At 47.1% G+C, this 13,804-nt stretch overlaps 6 protein-coding genes across 6 annotated transcripts; 3 read left to right on the top strand and 3 right to left on the bottom strand.

The window, feature by feature from the left end:
• Positions 1-343: 343 nt before the first annotated feature.
• Positions 344-2,203, bottom strand: FOBCDRAFT_145933 (aldehyde dehydrogenase domain-containing protein; the record flags this gene model as incomplete). The annotated part of the gene is made up of 6 exons (XM_054707257.1): positions 344-486; positions 591-1,142; positions 1,218-1,595; positions 1,651-1,746; positions 1,811-2,007; positions 2,070-2,203. The coding sequence occupies 6 exons, from the start codon at positions 2,201-2,203 to the stop codon at positions 344-346; spliced, it is 1,500 nt and encodes a 499-aa protein (XP_054563232.1).
• A 703-nt stretch (positions 2,204-2,906) lies between these two features.
• FOBCDRAFT_244683 (uncharacterized protein) lies at positions 2,907-4,557 on the top strand (the record flags this gene model as incomplete). Its single annotated transcript, XM_059610624.1, has 8 exons — positions 2,907-3,144; positions 3,201-3,260; positions 3,346-3,415; positions 3,455-3,690; positions 3,784-4,076; positions 4,116-4,193; positions 4,233-4,330; positions 4,422-4,557. 8 exons carry the CDS (start codon positions 2,907-2,909, stop codon positions 4,555-4,557), a joined length of 1,209 nt encoding a protein of 402 aa, XP_059466067.1.
• Positions 4,558-5,637: 1,080 nt separating this feature from the next.
• FOBCDRAFT_169916 (fungal-specific transcription factor domain-containing protein) lies at positions 5,638-7,194 on the top strand (the record flags this gene model as incomplete). Its single annotated transcript, XM_054707255.2, has 1 exon — positions 5,638-7,194. A coding segment is annotated over exon 1 (1,497 nt), but the record flags the coding sequence as incomplete, so codon positions are not given.
• Positions 7,195-7,696: 502 nt separating this feature from the next.
• On the bottom strand, positions 7,697-8,866 carry FOBCDRAFT_207817 (MOSC domain-containing protein; the record flags this gene model as incomplete). Its single annotated transcript, XM_054707254.1, has 2 exons — positions 7,697-8,794; positions 8,846-8,866. 2 exons carry the CDS (start codon positions 8,864-8,866, stop codon positions 7,697-7,699), a joined length of 1,119 nt encoding a protein of 372 aa, XP_054563229.1.
• A 551-nt stretch (positions 8,867-9,417) lies between these two features.
• FOBCDRAFT_207816 (amino acid/polyamine transporter I) lies at positions 9,418-11,197 on the bottom strand (the record flags this gene model as incomplete). The annotated part of the gene is made up of 5 exons (XM_054707253.1): positions 9,418-9,542; positions 9,594-9,796; positions 9,847-10,581; positions 10,642-11,035; positions 11,089-11,197. 5 exons carry the CDS (start codon positions 11,195-11,197, stop codon positions 9,418-9,420), a joined length of 1,566 nt encoding a protein of 521 aa, XP_054563228.1.
• A 1,573-nt stretch (positions 11,198-12,770) lies between these two features.
• FOBCDRAFT_146986 (uncharacterized protein) lies at positions 12,771-13,679 on the top strand (the record flags this gene model as incomplete). Its single annotated transcript, XM_059608248.1, has 1 exon — positions 12,771-13,679. The coding sequence occupies one exon, from the start codon at positions 12,771-12,773 to the stop codon at positions 13,677-13,679; it is 909 nt and encodes a 302-aa protein (XP_059467994.1).
• Positions 13,680-13,804: the final 125 nt, after the last annotated feature.

Raw genomic sequence — 13,804 nt, 5'->3', positions numbered from 1 at the left:
GTTAGCATAGTCTTCAAACCTTTTGAGTGGCGATGTTTCGACGCTTGATATGTCTACTATAGACTGCACTACTAGAAGCATAATGTATCCTAAAATACATTGCTGTTGAATGTAACTTGTGGTTGCGTGTGAATTATATGCCAAACTTTGTAAGAAGATAATTTGCTGTTCCAGCGACGTATCACGTAGTTTTATTTGTCATTGACAAGAGGACATCGGCACGCGGAATCTTTGTTTCTTTGATCGCTTGACTGAGAGCTCGACTCTGACCTTCACGACAAGCCCTGTTTAATTGGATATGCAGACAACAGTGAATGTCAAATGGTGACTTAGGCTTTAATGTCTAGTCTAGAGTGATAAAGACCGTCTTAACTGAAGTGTAAGCCTCTATGCCTGCTTGACCGCATTCTCGGCCAATTCCCGACTGTTTGTAACCACCAAATGGAGCGCGGATGTCTGAATCGTTACTACTGTTGACCCATACAGCTATTAGAAACAAACAAGTTAGCTCTCGAGGCTTTCCATCCAGAATCGAGTAACGCAATGGTGAACAAGGGGCAGGAGACATGATAATGATCGAGAATACTTACTTCCGCTCTGTATCCTGCGAGTCACTCGATGGATACGGCTGACATCTTTAGTGAAGATTGCGGCACCAAGTCCAAATGGCGTGTCGTTGGCTCGCCTGACAACCTCTTCCTCAGTCTTGAAAGTCGTTACAGCAGCTACGGGCCCAAAGATTTCATCCCGATAAATAGTCATGTCATCCTTTACATTAGTGAAGACTGTTGGCTCGATGAAAAAGCCTTTACCTTCATCAGGATTTCCAAAAACCTTACCCCCGGCGGCCAGTGAGGCACCTTCAGAAACTCCAAGCTCAATGTATCGAAGGACTCTGTCTCGTTGAATCCGGTTCACTTGGGGCCCCTGGGTGGTATCTTGGCTAAAAGGGTTCCCGATTTTGGCGCCGTTGACTTGCTTCAGGAAATGTGCCATGAAGTCATCATACACCTTTCCGTGAACGAATATCCGACTGTTAGCTGTACAAACTTGCCCAGCATTTGACATGATGCCGATGTGCCCCCAGTAGGCAGCCTTTTCGAGGTCGGCATCCTCAAAGACAATCAGGGGAGACTTCCCACCTTGAAAGAGTTAGCTTGTTTGATGGAACGTGACAGTTGTGAGAGAGCTGTCCAAAGCTGATGGACGTGACATACCTGTTTCCAAAGTGATGCTCTTGAGGTTGGCCGATGCCAGTCTCATAATCTCCCGGCCAGTCTCGGTTGAGCCAGTGAATGCAATTTTATCAACATCCATATGGCCTGCGAGCGCCGCACCGGCATCCTTGCCATATCCATTGATCACGTTAACTACGCCCTTGGGATAGCCAGCCTCTTTGACAAGGCTTGCAAGGTATAAAATGGATAACGGAGTCTGCTCGGCTGCCTTAATCACCACGCAATTTCCAGTGGCAACAGCAGGCCCCAGCTTCCAGGCTGCCATGCTAAGGGGATAATTCCAGGGAATTATCTGACCGCAAACCCCAATAGGCTCGCGAGTGGTAAAGACATGTTGGTTCTTTTCGGTTTCAATTACTAATAGTCTCGTTTTAGCACCTTTCAGAGTCCAAGGTAAGGATAACTTCGGTACCTTGCCCATGCAGCTTGTCTGCATATCCGGCATAGTACCTGAATACTGCTATGGTTTCTCGGATATCATCCACCAGAGTAACTCCGTAGGGCTTGCCTGCAATCATCAAGAAGTTAGAGGATGGTAACGCCTTGACGGTGAATCAGAAGTCTACACTCACCGCAATCCCAAGCCTCGATCGTGCCTAGAATATCGGCATTTGCCTCAACAAGATCAGCCAAACGACCCAAAAGACGGCCTCGTTCTGTAGATGTAAAGTCGTTCCAGGGTCCGTCCAGGGCAGCCCTTGCCGCTTGAACTGCTACATCGACATCCTCGGCTTCAGCAGCATGAACTTTGGCGATCTCAACCTCGTCCCTATATCCCAAGGTATGTGAGAACGCCGGACAATATGCTGCCTCAGGCAAAGGTGAACTCACGCAGGATTCACAGAAGAAATGTAGATGCCGGACTTTGCCGGGACGAACTCATTGTTGATAAACAAACCCAGTGGCTGCTGATACTTGACGCCATTAGGCGCAGTCAGCTCAGCCATGGTTTCGGTTGACGCCATGATCAATCGTGCGCACAGGGCTTTCTAACTTCAGGATAGAAGAATGGTCAAGGTGCTACCACTATCGGCATATTATACGAATTGTGAAACGTGTCTGGAATGTTCCAGTGGCCCACTGTGCCCATTGTGCCAAATTATTTAGTGTGTCAATCCTTTCCACTCGGCTCTTCTACTTATTGTGTCTCGTTTCTCTTCTTTTTTGGGTAGGTGTCTATAGCGCTAGACAAGTGCAACCACACGTATTCGCTTGGCGCCCACATTGCAATAGCTTGTGGGGGGTCGTCGGAAACTCGCCAGATCAGGTAAGAAATGTGCGGGGTTGCTTCGGTGACCCAGCAGTCCCCAAACCAACTGGGTAGGTAGTCAAAATCCCCAATGTTTCATACAGATCCAGGCGAAATGACATTGTCGAACAGTAGTTCCTTTTTTGGATGAAGAGCAGATCAGTAGCTATTCAATTTGCTGCATTACTGCATTACAATACTGTGAAAGTCGCTGCTAATTATCTTGCAGCAATCCCGGGAGATCTGAAGGATCACTCGCGTCCCCACACATGAAGCTCAGCTTTGGATGCAATGATTAAATAAAATCAAGCAAACAGCAATTTACTCATTGTAACTTCTATTTATTTATTTATTTTAATTCATATGATATCTGCTCTATAGAAACTGCTCTGAATCCATTTTGTTGTGCCCTGTCTAAAATGGCAATCGTTGCGGATCTCACAAACACCAACTATAACTACATTATTATTAGAGGAGGCGAAGCCGGCTGTGTGACTGCAAGTCGGCTGGCAGAAGCACTACCAGATTGCAAGATTCCTATGATAGGGGCTGGACCGAGCGACTTGGATAACAAGTCGATCCTTGACTTGCGAAGTATGGACAACCTTATGGGCGGTGAATTCGACTACGGGTTCAAATCCACGGAGCAGCCCAATGGTGGGTTTTGTCCATCCCTCAACTTCTCTCACGCAAGACTAACGGACTCATCCTAGTAAACAGCAATATCTTCCATTTGCGGGCCAAGGTGCTCAGTGGTTGTTCTAGCCACAATGGTAGCCTTGCTTGAGCACGACGTCCAGAAGTGGCAAGAGGCCGGTGCAGTTGGCTGAAATTTGGAGACTGCGAAGCGTCTGATAGACAAGATTCGCGCAACCGTTATGCTGATTTACGACCGTCATCAAAAGCCTATCGTTTATGGCTTCTTGTAGTTAACGAACAAGGCCCTCAAGATCCCAAATGTGGACAGCGTTAACCACGAAATAACCTCGGCTATGAGTATCTCCAAGAGCGGTGTCTCTCTCTGCTCCTTGACGTATGACCAGGACACTGGATACCGAGTCAATGCAAGCGTTGCTTACATCTATCCTATCTTGAGGGGCGAAGAGAAGCGACTGAATCTCACAGTACTAACCAACGCCTGGATTTATCGCATCGACGTGATAGATGGCTTCACCACTGGTGTGAACGTTACTCTGCAATTTAGTCGCAAGTTGAGCATCAATGCCAAGAAGGAAACCATTTTGTGCGCCGGCGCGAATGACACCTCGATTGGACTCTTCGGCATAGGCGTTTGAGAAGAGCTTGAGAACCTTGGCATCCAGGTCATCAACGACTTGCTGGGCGTGGGAGAGAACTTGCAGAACCATCCCGAGGTGATCATCACTTGGGAGCTCCACGAGCCTCGCGAGGACAAGACAGTCTTGTGGGCCGACGTCGCTCTCCTTGCCTGCCGAGAGCCTCCCAATATCCAAGGGGGCGATGGTACTGCTCCTGATGCACTGATGCATATCTACACCATACCATTCGACGTCCACCAGGCAGCTCTGGGCTATGCATCGCCTAAAACTGTAATTTCTTTGACACCCCATGTTACTTGATCTCGCTCATGTGGCAAAATATCCCTCAAGTCTGCCGATCCCGGAGAGCATCCTGCCATTAATTTCCGCTATTTCACTGACCCCGATGGCTATGATGAGAAGACTATTGTCTGACCTCGAAGGACCGCTCGAGAAATTGTTAGCCAGCACCTATTGAGCAAATGGATCAAACGTGGGGTAGCCCCTGGGTCTGGGTGCCAGACTGATCAGGAGCTGTCCGAGTACCGCCGAAAGACACCAATACGGTGTACTATCCATGTGGCACGGCCAAGATGGGAGATGTTGTTCATGGCCTGATGGTTGTTGTTCCCCCCAAACTTAGCATCAAGTCAAAAGGCTACGGATTGCCGATGCCAGCGTGTTTCCTCTAATCCCTATAATCAACCTCATACTCACTGTTCTGGCCGTGGGGCAGCGCACGTCTGAGATCATTATTGCAAACGCTAACAAAAACCTCACGGCCAACCTGTAGTTAAGATCTTTGCTTCTTAACGCTGCTGAATATTCTCGGTATGTATTTTATAAGTGGTTGACAAGAGCGGGATGCCCTCCTGGTTGCGTGGCCAGCCCAGCAAATGCTTCTCGCATGCTGCAGCAAAGACATGGTCCCGATCTATTCTATCGACTGCGGCGGTAATAAGGACTTGAGTTGGAATAATAGACCTCAAGGGAGTACCCTACAGGGGAGTCTTACAGCGTTCGACTAGGCTAAACCGCTTGAAGAAAGAAACCGTTGTTGCGCGTAGGACATGTTAAGATCCATCCACAACCTTAGGTCCCAGCCGGATACCAATAATTCTGGCATGCCTGAAACCAGATACACCTGCTTCCGCTTTCATACAGGCCTGATACCCCGCATGCACTTTCCGACGGTGGCGTGACTGCCTGCATCAGTCGCACCGACGATGATGGTATAAAGGTGTCTGTTCTCTCTCATTTCCTAGGCACCTTTACCTCATAAAAAAAAACCTTTTCTCTATAATATAAGTATAGTAAAGTCCTCTGTACTTAGATATATAGGCCCCTAAGGATTATTCTTCCACTGGTATCAACTTATATCCTTCGCCTGTAATGCATAAAAGCCTACACCTCCTCTCTCCCTCAAGAGTATCCCGAATCAAAAATGCAAGAACACGAGATCACAATAGCAGCAGAAATGTCTCAAGCATCGACAATAGGTAGATTCTTCATTCATTGTATCTTGAACCATACGATACAATCAATATCTATCAGCTTCCAATCTGGCTATCATATCGACTACGACCCTTATCTCTTTCTGACTGGTCTTATCTCATCCTTGAGCCCTGAGGCAATCATTTCCTATCTCCAACCAACCACAGGCAGATTTGACGCTCCAGAACCCATCAGCCCGGGTCTCTGAGTACCGCACGCGGGGTAAGTGACGTCCAGCTCCACCCACTACAGTACATGGGGATAAGCGTAGCCCAGAAGAGTTTAACTCACAGCTGGGGCCGGAGTGCCGGGAGATAACCGCTAATCACGCATCTCCATGAACCTTTTCCTTTTCCTCCTTCAACCCCTCATCAATTCAATTCAAGCTGAAGAATTGTCCGTCAAGCTCTGCAATACTGTAGAATACCCACAACGCAATATGAGTGTCGCGACCAAACGCCCCTTCAAAGTGAGATTTGCCAACGGTTCCAAGTATCAAAAGGCGATTGAAGCCCATGAGCATGAACCGTCTGCTTGCCAAATATCCTTCCCCTCCCATTCCACGTCCCGTTGCGAGGAAAGCTCCAAGCCTCAACGCACAAAGAGTCGTCTGGGTTGTTTAGAATGCCGAATCCGACGCGTCAAGTGCGATGAGACCTTTCCAGTATGCCTACGCTGCCAACGTCGCGGCTCCGTCTGCATGGCTAGCAACCGCCCAGCTCGGTGGCGAATTGAGATGCCTTGGCTGTCCAATATGGCGCTCCTCAACTCCTGGCCCGCCGATAACCCTCCAAATAAGAGGCTCGTTCAATACTGGATTGAGCAGGTCAGTCAAGGCCTCTGCATCGACAAGAATCACAACCCCTTAGCGCTACCTCTCTTACCATATATGGTAGCTAGCCCTTCACTACTCCACGCGATACAGAGCATCAGTGCTGGCCATGAGGTCTTCTTTAATGACCGAGCTCTTACTCTCTGCCTACAAGAACGTGGTCATTCTATGAGACTAGTTCGCGAGGAGCTGCAGGTCCAGGATTCCGAAACCATCTCTATTACTTCTATACTCACCGTCTTTCTACTCGGAGTATCCTCTTCCTGGATCGAGTCACGCCCTGAATCATGGGGTAAAGAGCACCTGGATGGGGCCCGTGCTCTTATAAAGGTTATTCTGGCTGGCCCAAGAAATATGGCTGGTTCAAGGAATGAGGCAGACCCTCTAATCCAGCTCCTGTATGGTTGGTTTCTCTATTGGGATATGACGTGCTCGATTCTCGATGACCCCGACAATGTTCTAAATCAAGGGATACCAAAGTTGGGACAGGACCCTGATTGCTTTCATCCTATGATAGGCTTCTCCTCGGAGCTTTATTCAAAGGTTGCTGATGTTGGTCGTCACTGTAGACGGCTTTACGATCGTGGCCATGCAGACCCAGACTTTGACGACGGAGAAGCCGAAAGACAACTTTTAGCATGGTTGCCAACCCGTGGCGATAAGTATATCCGCGACTTGAGTTGCGCTTACCGAAATCATGGCCTGTTGATGCTGTATGAGGCACGCCATCTCGTCGAGAGTTCTGACACGTTCTCATCTTTCGATAAACGAGATGGTCATGATCAAAACGACAATGAGCCCGGTTCTGCATCAAATATCAGATCTCTTGCTTTACAGACCATAGAAAGCATGCTCGAAACTCCCCTCACCGAGCCCTGCGTCAACTACCAGTCCCTACCTCTGCTTAGCGCTGCAGCTGAGCTTACATCTGCAGACACTGACTTGAGGAATAAAGTTATATCGCGATACAAGGCGCTCTATTCATTAGCCCGCTTTCCAATCTATATGCGGTCTGTCCAGCTATTAGAAGAGCTTTGGCCTCTGCGAGACTGCGGCTTGGGGGTATCATGGTTAGATCTGAGTTTGACAAAAGGTTGGAAGTTATGCTATTCTTAATTCCGACTTCATTCTCGCCAACATAGCTTCATGAAATATAAAATTGGAACTCCGGACTGGGATTATGATGACTTGAGCATCTATATCGTGGTATTCAACAGCTTATACGTAATTAATCGGCAACGGCCTTTCCAGCATGGTGTTATATTAACGTTTCACGGTTATGAGCGTGTCAGACAAACACTTCTAATGTAGATCTCGAGCAGAAAACCTAGGGATTCGTCTCATTGCAATTGGCTTTTTTCATGCATGTTATGTAAAGATGAGGCCATTTACTCGTTGAGACTGATACCGAAAAGCTTAAGGGATAGGATCTTGAAACGAACGTGCTTGTCAACCTATATCTTCCCCGGCATTGACATACAGTATCCTTTGACCCTGGAGTCCGCTGTCTCTTGTTTTCGAGAACCAATCACATTAGCAATTAACTTCTGGGGTAATCTGCACAATCTTTGTTAGCTACACGTAGTTTGTTGCTACCGAAAGCACCCTACTTGCCTGTGATTGTTCGTTGTGAGTTGCGCTTTGTTACCTCGACTTTGTCACCTACATTGAAGACGACAGTGCCATCTGAAGAGAAACCTGGCATGATAAAGCCATATCTTCCAAATACCGGACTCCATTTAACACCTGGATCAATTCTCCTGTCTTTGCTTAATTTATTCAAAACCTTACCAGCCTCACTGGTGCCAGCTTTGCCAGTAGCATAGTCCACATTGAGGCTACTGCACCTAGCGCAGTTCTGGGTTAACTTCATGGCGATGCTCCCTCGGAATTGCAATTCAGCCCAAAAGTCTTCTTCATATGCTTCTTCGGCTCCCGAAACAACAATGTTGGCCCGGAATTTGGTGATGTCCATCTCCTCCTCGTCTGGAAGCCTGTCATTGACGTCTTCGTAGCTCTTTCGACTGATGATAAGATACGCAGCGAGGTCCGCGAAGGTGATCAAGGGCTTCTTGGAATTTTTCCACAGCCCCAATTGTTGCAACACAACCGCACAACTTGAAACCACCGCCAGAATAGCAATGATTAACTGGGTCTGACTTGGTGCATGTTGTGGAAGCAGAAAGTAACCCAAGAAGAAGGCTGCCGGAATAATCGCTAACCACGGCTCAGTTTGGACCGTACTAATGCTGACTCCCTGGCCCATGTTTCCCAGAACCTTTCTGCGATGGTCTCCGATGTAGAGAAGTTTGACAGAAAATCCGAGTCGGTCGCTAAACCAGTCGTTGTATTTTTGTCCCATGTCAAACGCTAAACAAGGACTTAAGTGCATCGTCACGGTTACCTGTGGTAGCCCCTTCACGTTCGGGACCAAGGGTACCATCAATGGAGATGGATCGACATGTTTGTTTGGCTTATCAAACGTATGGCTAAGACCATAGTGCACCTTGATACTTTGAGGTTCATGCTCAGGAGTTAAGCTGGTGGTGAAGAGACAAAGAGAGGATCGAAGGCCGACATGAAGACCCTTCTTCTTCTCAACATCCCACAGCATAAAATGACGATCATATGCGAAGCCAGTAGGAAGGGCTCGTATTGATTCGAGTCGTACGCCTCTAAGGGACTTGATAGGATATGTGTAGATCTAAGAGTCTGAGCTTTCCGCTATGTAGTTAAGAAGAAAACTCCAATTCACCTGTTCAATGAGCAAAGACATTGTGTCTATTGAGGCGTTTATCCGTTGACAGCTACTTAATCACTTGGTGATCGACCGGTGCGGGGTTGGTCGTGAGTAAAACTGGTGGAAAAGGAAACAGTGAAAAAGAAGGAACCCAAATCACAGAAAAGGTTGACAACCGGCCAGAACAGCCACTACTTTATTCCGCGGCCGGCTAGGGACAGATTCTTTCCTCATTGGGAATATTCCCGAGCAGAAAATAAGTGTGCCAAAGCGGGGGGGACAAAAACGTAAAGGACCATCCGTTCATGCTAATGCATCTACGCCTGGAACGTCATCTAGCATAACAGATCGCCCTAGATATTGAGTGTGCTATACGATACTGGGGGTGAATGTTTTCTTAGTCTTTGTATCTTTGGAGCGTAGACATCGATATTCAGTTATTGATCATTTACCACCCTTGGAAAAGACATGAGGGAGCTTTCACTGGGCCACAATCTCTACTTCTGAAAAGAAATATTGCTTCGGATTATCTTCAAACCTGCTATTCTTCAGACTTCTTCCTTTCTACTTTACACTCATTAATGTTACTATTGAGCCCGGGCTATCTCATCCTCCACCTCTCGAATAATAAAGGTTTTGCGAGCACGCACAAACCAGTCGCCCACTGTCCAGATACAAAAGATTCCGAGAATAGCCGACACATAGTTCATGTCTGGTGGGAGGAGTTAGTGGGCGGCGAGTAAAAGGTTAGGAGGACACTCACTGCTTGCAGTTGCAGGCATGAAATAAGGAAACGAATAGATGATAATGGCGAAAATGCAGAAGGTAGCTGTCATGATCTTGGAAAGGGTCCCAATAGCACCCAGGTTGAAGGGGCCTTTGATATGTTTATTACTGGGAAGTAAAGAATAGATAGCTGGTAAGGTATATGTTAGAGATGGAAATATAATGACGCCAGCAGCGAGACTACATAGAAGTTAGTCACTAGTCATTTGTTAATATTTAAAGCCATTTACCTATTGAAGGCTGTCGTCGAAGCCATAACAAGTGTCGATAGAATTGAGACAAGGGTAGCGCAGAGAATGAGGGCGTATATAGGGACATTGAGGGCTGGGTGAACCCTGGACCAAAGGTGAGACATAGGGAGGCCGTTGTCCCTTGCAAAAGCCCAGCAGATCTTGGACATATAGGCATGAAGTGAAGCCATGGCGATTGAGTAGCAAAAGGCTACCAAGGCCAGCATTGCCACCGCTGCTGCCTTATTGCCCCTGAATGCGAAGTGGAAGAGCTCTAGCAAAGGGAGGCCTGTTGGGGTGCTGACAATAGCTTCAAAGTCTGACAAGCAATACATTAGTAGAATAGCAAGCGGCCAAGCTGTAAAAAAGCTGATCCCAACGGTCAATAAGAGAGCCTTTGGCACGGTCTTCTCAGGGTTGGTAATGTCTTCGGCCAAGTGCACTGCGGTATCAATGAGACCAAAACTATAGTTGGCGTTGATTAGGCCAACAAGGAAGGCCATGCCATGCGAGCTCCAGCCACTCACATTCTCGGTGCTCGTGAAGATAAACTTCGCGTCGGTATGTTCGGGACTGGTGGCTGGGATGGAAATAACGAGACCGATAACAACGGCAATACTGATGAACATGCCTACAGACAAGGTCCTGGCGACGGTCTTCTTGCTCATATTGACTGAACAGGCGGTCCAGTTGAACGCAAGGCCGATCAGCCAATTCTGCCAGGCATGGATCTCGCTAATAATGACGATAAGCCTCGAAAGATAGGGGTAGCTAATGAGACCAGGGCTGACTCACAATGACGGCTGATAGAGCTTAACACAGGCCAACACCATGTTGCCAAGCAAAACACTAGAGCCAGCAGTGGCCACGACACCGCCGGCCAGGTTGCAGAGACCGGTAAAGAAGGCCGAGGGGCGAGAGAGCTTCTTGGGGGCAAGGACAGAAACCCAGTAGTACTGACCTCCAGCTGTAGGCATAGCGCTCGCCAATTCTCCAAGGGTGATAGCAAAAAAGGTGCTAAAGACACCGACAATGATCAGACCATAGATGAGGCAAACTGATCCTCCGACCACTACTCCAGTTGTAAAACCACCCAGTACTCCAAGCCAGGATGCTGTGACCATGAAAGCCACCCCAATTAGCTGAAGAGTGCTGATATCTCTCCTCATCTGGGGCTGGTAGCCCATTGCTGAGAGGATGTTAAAAATCCAGATAATGCTAATAATTTGGGGACCACCTTACCCATTAGTCTCGCAGCGTCATTACTGATCTCTGTATTTTCACCCTTGCTGACGGAAGGGCGGCGGTTGAGAGTGTGATCAACTGGCTTTTCTGCCTCTGGGGGAGCCATATTGCCCGTGGTTGATCAATGGCTAAGGGAAGAAAAAGTAGGTCGTTTCGGTTTGATGAAAGAAGTGAATGATTTCACTGTTATCTTGTTTGAGAAGGGTTAGGATCGATTTGATCAAACAGAGGAAGTTATCGTTGGAATTTATACATATCTCCAATTCGAGGCTATCCATAGGCCCCGAAAACAAGGCCAATCCTAAAGCTTGAGGCGTGTTCTCGTATATCTACCCCGCATCGATTTGGGAACGACTTTCTTGTTTGAGACGAGATGCGAGATGGGTCTCTCTTATCGACGGCACCAGGGCAATGACCCCAACAATCTACCCCGGATCTATACCAGTTCAATACTAGCCCCAATAACAATGCACTCCTTGAGCTAATATAAACTTTCCTCGAAGCTAGCGTAGATTACATTTGCCACTGGAAACCATGTGCCTTCTGACTGTCAAGTTCATATTTGTACCGGGTTCCTGGAATTGCATGCTACAGAGTGCTTGTCTAACACTCCTTTCTGGGTTGCTGGTATCATCTTCTACCTGAAGCTAGTTTTATGCCATGAGAAACTGTGAATTTATTCGCACGTACTGTACTGTTGAAATGCATCTGAATTTCTTAGGACGCATAAGGTGGGTTAGGTATATAATGAATCGTTTACCTTGTGTTTGGTCTACCTAGTGTAATTTGGGTATATTCGAGATATCGCCAAAAGGATAGTGGGGAACATGAGATAAGGCGCCAAGATTCAGGTTAGTACTCGGATTCATTCCGACCTTGATTCCAGTACTCACGGAAGTACTGGAATGCTCAGATATACTGGTTTCCATGCCGATCCATATGAAACACATGTTTTAATATCATCGTCGGAATTTGTGCTCCTTGTACTTTGTTGATGTCAATAAAGGCGCTGAGAAGGTCGATCGTAAGATTGAAGCCTGAGGTTGAACAGTTTCGAATACCGAACTAATATTACTGTGGCGATAGCCGCAGACGCGTGGCTCGGGGTTTGTAAAATAAATTGAGACCTCTGAGTAAGACGTACAGTTCTAAAGTTAGTTGTCTGTGGCCTTGAACTACTTGCTGTCTAGGTATTTCTTACTATCATACGGCTGGGTTACCCGAATACCGGTGCTTGAAATTGACGCGTACTTGTATCAAGGCTTTCAATGCAACACCGATACGCATACGACGATTGACTTTAGTAAGGTCATGAAGATCTTGAGTGAAGTTAGCCGAAGAGTGAGTCCGCCTTGACATGGAAATGGCTAGTGTCTTGTCTTCCGGAGACACCGTGAATAACATGGTTGCGACTCAGAACCAGCCCCACATAGAAATTTCCAAATTGAGCGGTTACCCGAGATGTAGCCAAGGTATTTTAACATCTTTACATTACTGAAAATGGAAACAAGTAACGCTCAACTATCGCATTGACACCGGGTACTTATACGCCTTATGAAATCCTTCCACTCCAAGGAAAGTATGATTAGATTGCGTCAAAAAAGTTCATATCAGTATATACCTTACATTCATCAACCCAGCTCACCCCTTATCATTCCCCGGTCAACCTGTGGTCAATCATGTCCATCGCAATTGCCGGATCGGGCGATCTGGCCAGATACATGGTCGAAGAATTTCCAAGGGCAGGGCTTGACCTTGTCATCCTTACTCGCACATACAAGCCTCACTTAGCAAAAGAAGGGGTACAACAATTCATGACCGATTACTCAAGCACCTCACTTGACGAGGCATTGAGAGGCTGCAAAGCCCTAATCTCCACTATAGTGGACATGTCCCAGACTTACGTCAATATACACCTCCAACTCTTGGCTGCTTGCCGGCGAAGCGCGTCTTGCAAACGTTTCATTCCATCCGAGTTTGCAGGCAACACTCGCGACTATCCCGATCAGCCAGCTTACTTCCGAAACATCAATGAACGTGTCCGACAGGCCTTGAAGCAGCAAGACCAAGTCGAGTGGACTATTGTCTGTATCGGATTTTTCGCAGATTATTTTATCCCGGCGTCGAACCGATACATTCGAAATATGAGAGAGGGGTCATTAATTGACTTTGATAATGAGAAATTCTCTGTCCCCGGAAGCTTGCAAGACTCTATCGATATCACTCTCGCGCGAGATGTGGTGAAAGGGCTTGTAGCATTGGTGAATGGGCCAATTTGGGCACCATACACCTTCATGTCGGGTCAAAGACTTACATGGCGGGAAATCGTGGATACGATCAGGCGAGAGCGTCCCAAGTTTACAGTTCAAGTCAGCACCCTGAACGAGGTAATTGACACGCTTATGCCTGGTAATTCAGTGGACGATATCACTTTTGCACAATTGCAGCTGTACTCCGCGTCTGGTGCTGCAAGATGTCCAGAACGAGAGGTAGAAAAGCAAAAGCAGGAGTACTTTAGAGATATACATTTCCACACATTGCAGGAGATTTGGAACCAGTTTAATGATAATAAAACTATCATTTTTTGATTCGAAATGCAAATTCTACTTTTTAATCAGGATCAGTGCTAGACTAAATTGCTAATTGAACCGTCAGTTGCGGTAAACCAACGCCTGTTGGTACCTCCGCGAACCTGACCAATACCACTTTGACA

The sequence above is a fragment of the Fusarium oxysporum genome, chromosome X (assembly GCF_013085055.1).
Source record: "Fusarium oxysporum Fo47 chromosome X, complete sequence".
Lineage (NCBI taxonomy): Eukaryota > Fungi > Ascomycota > Sordariomycetes > Hypocreales > Nectriaceae > Fusarium > Fusarium oxysporum.
The sequence above is the reverse complement of the archived record's forward strand: the minus strand, read 5'-3'. Positions and strand labels throughout refer to the sequence as shown.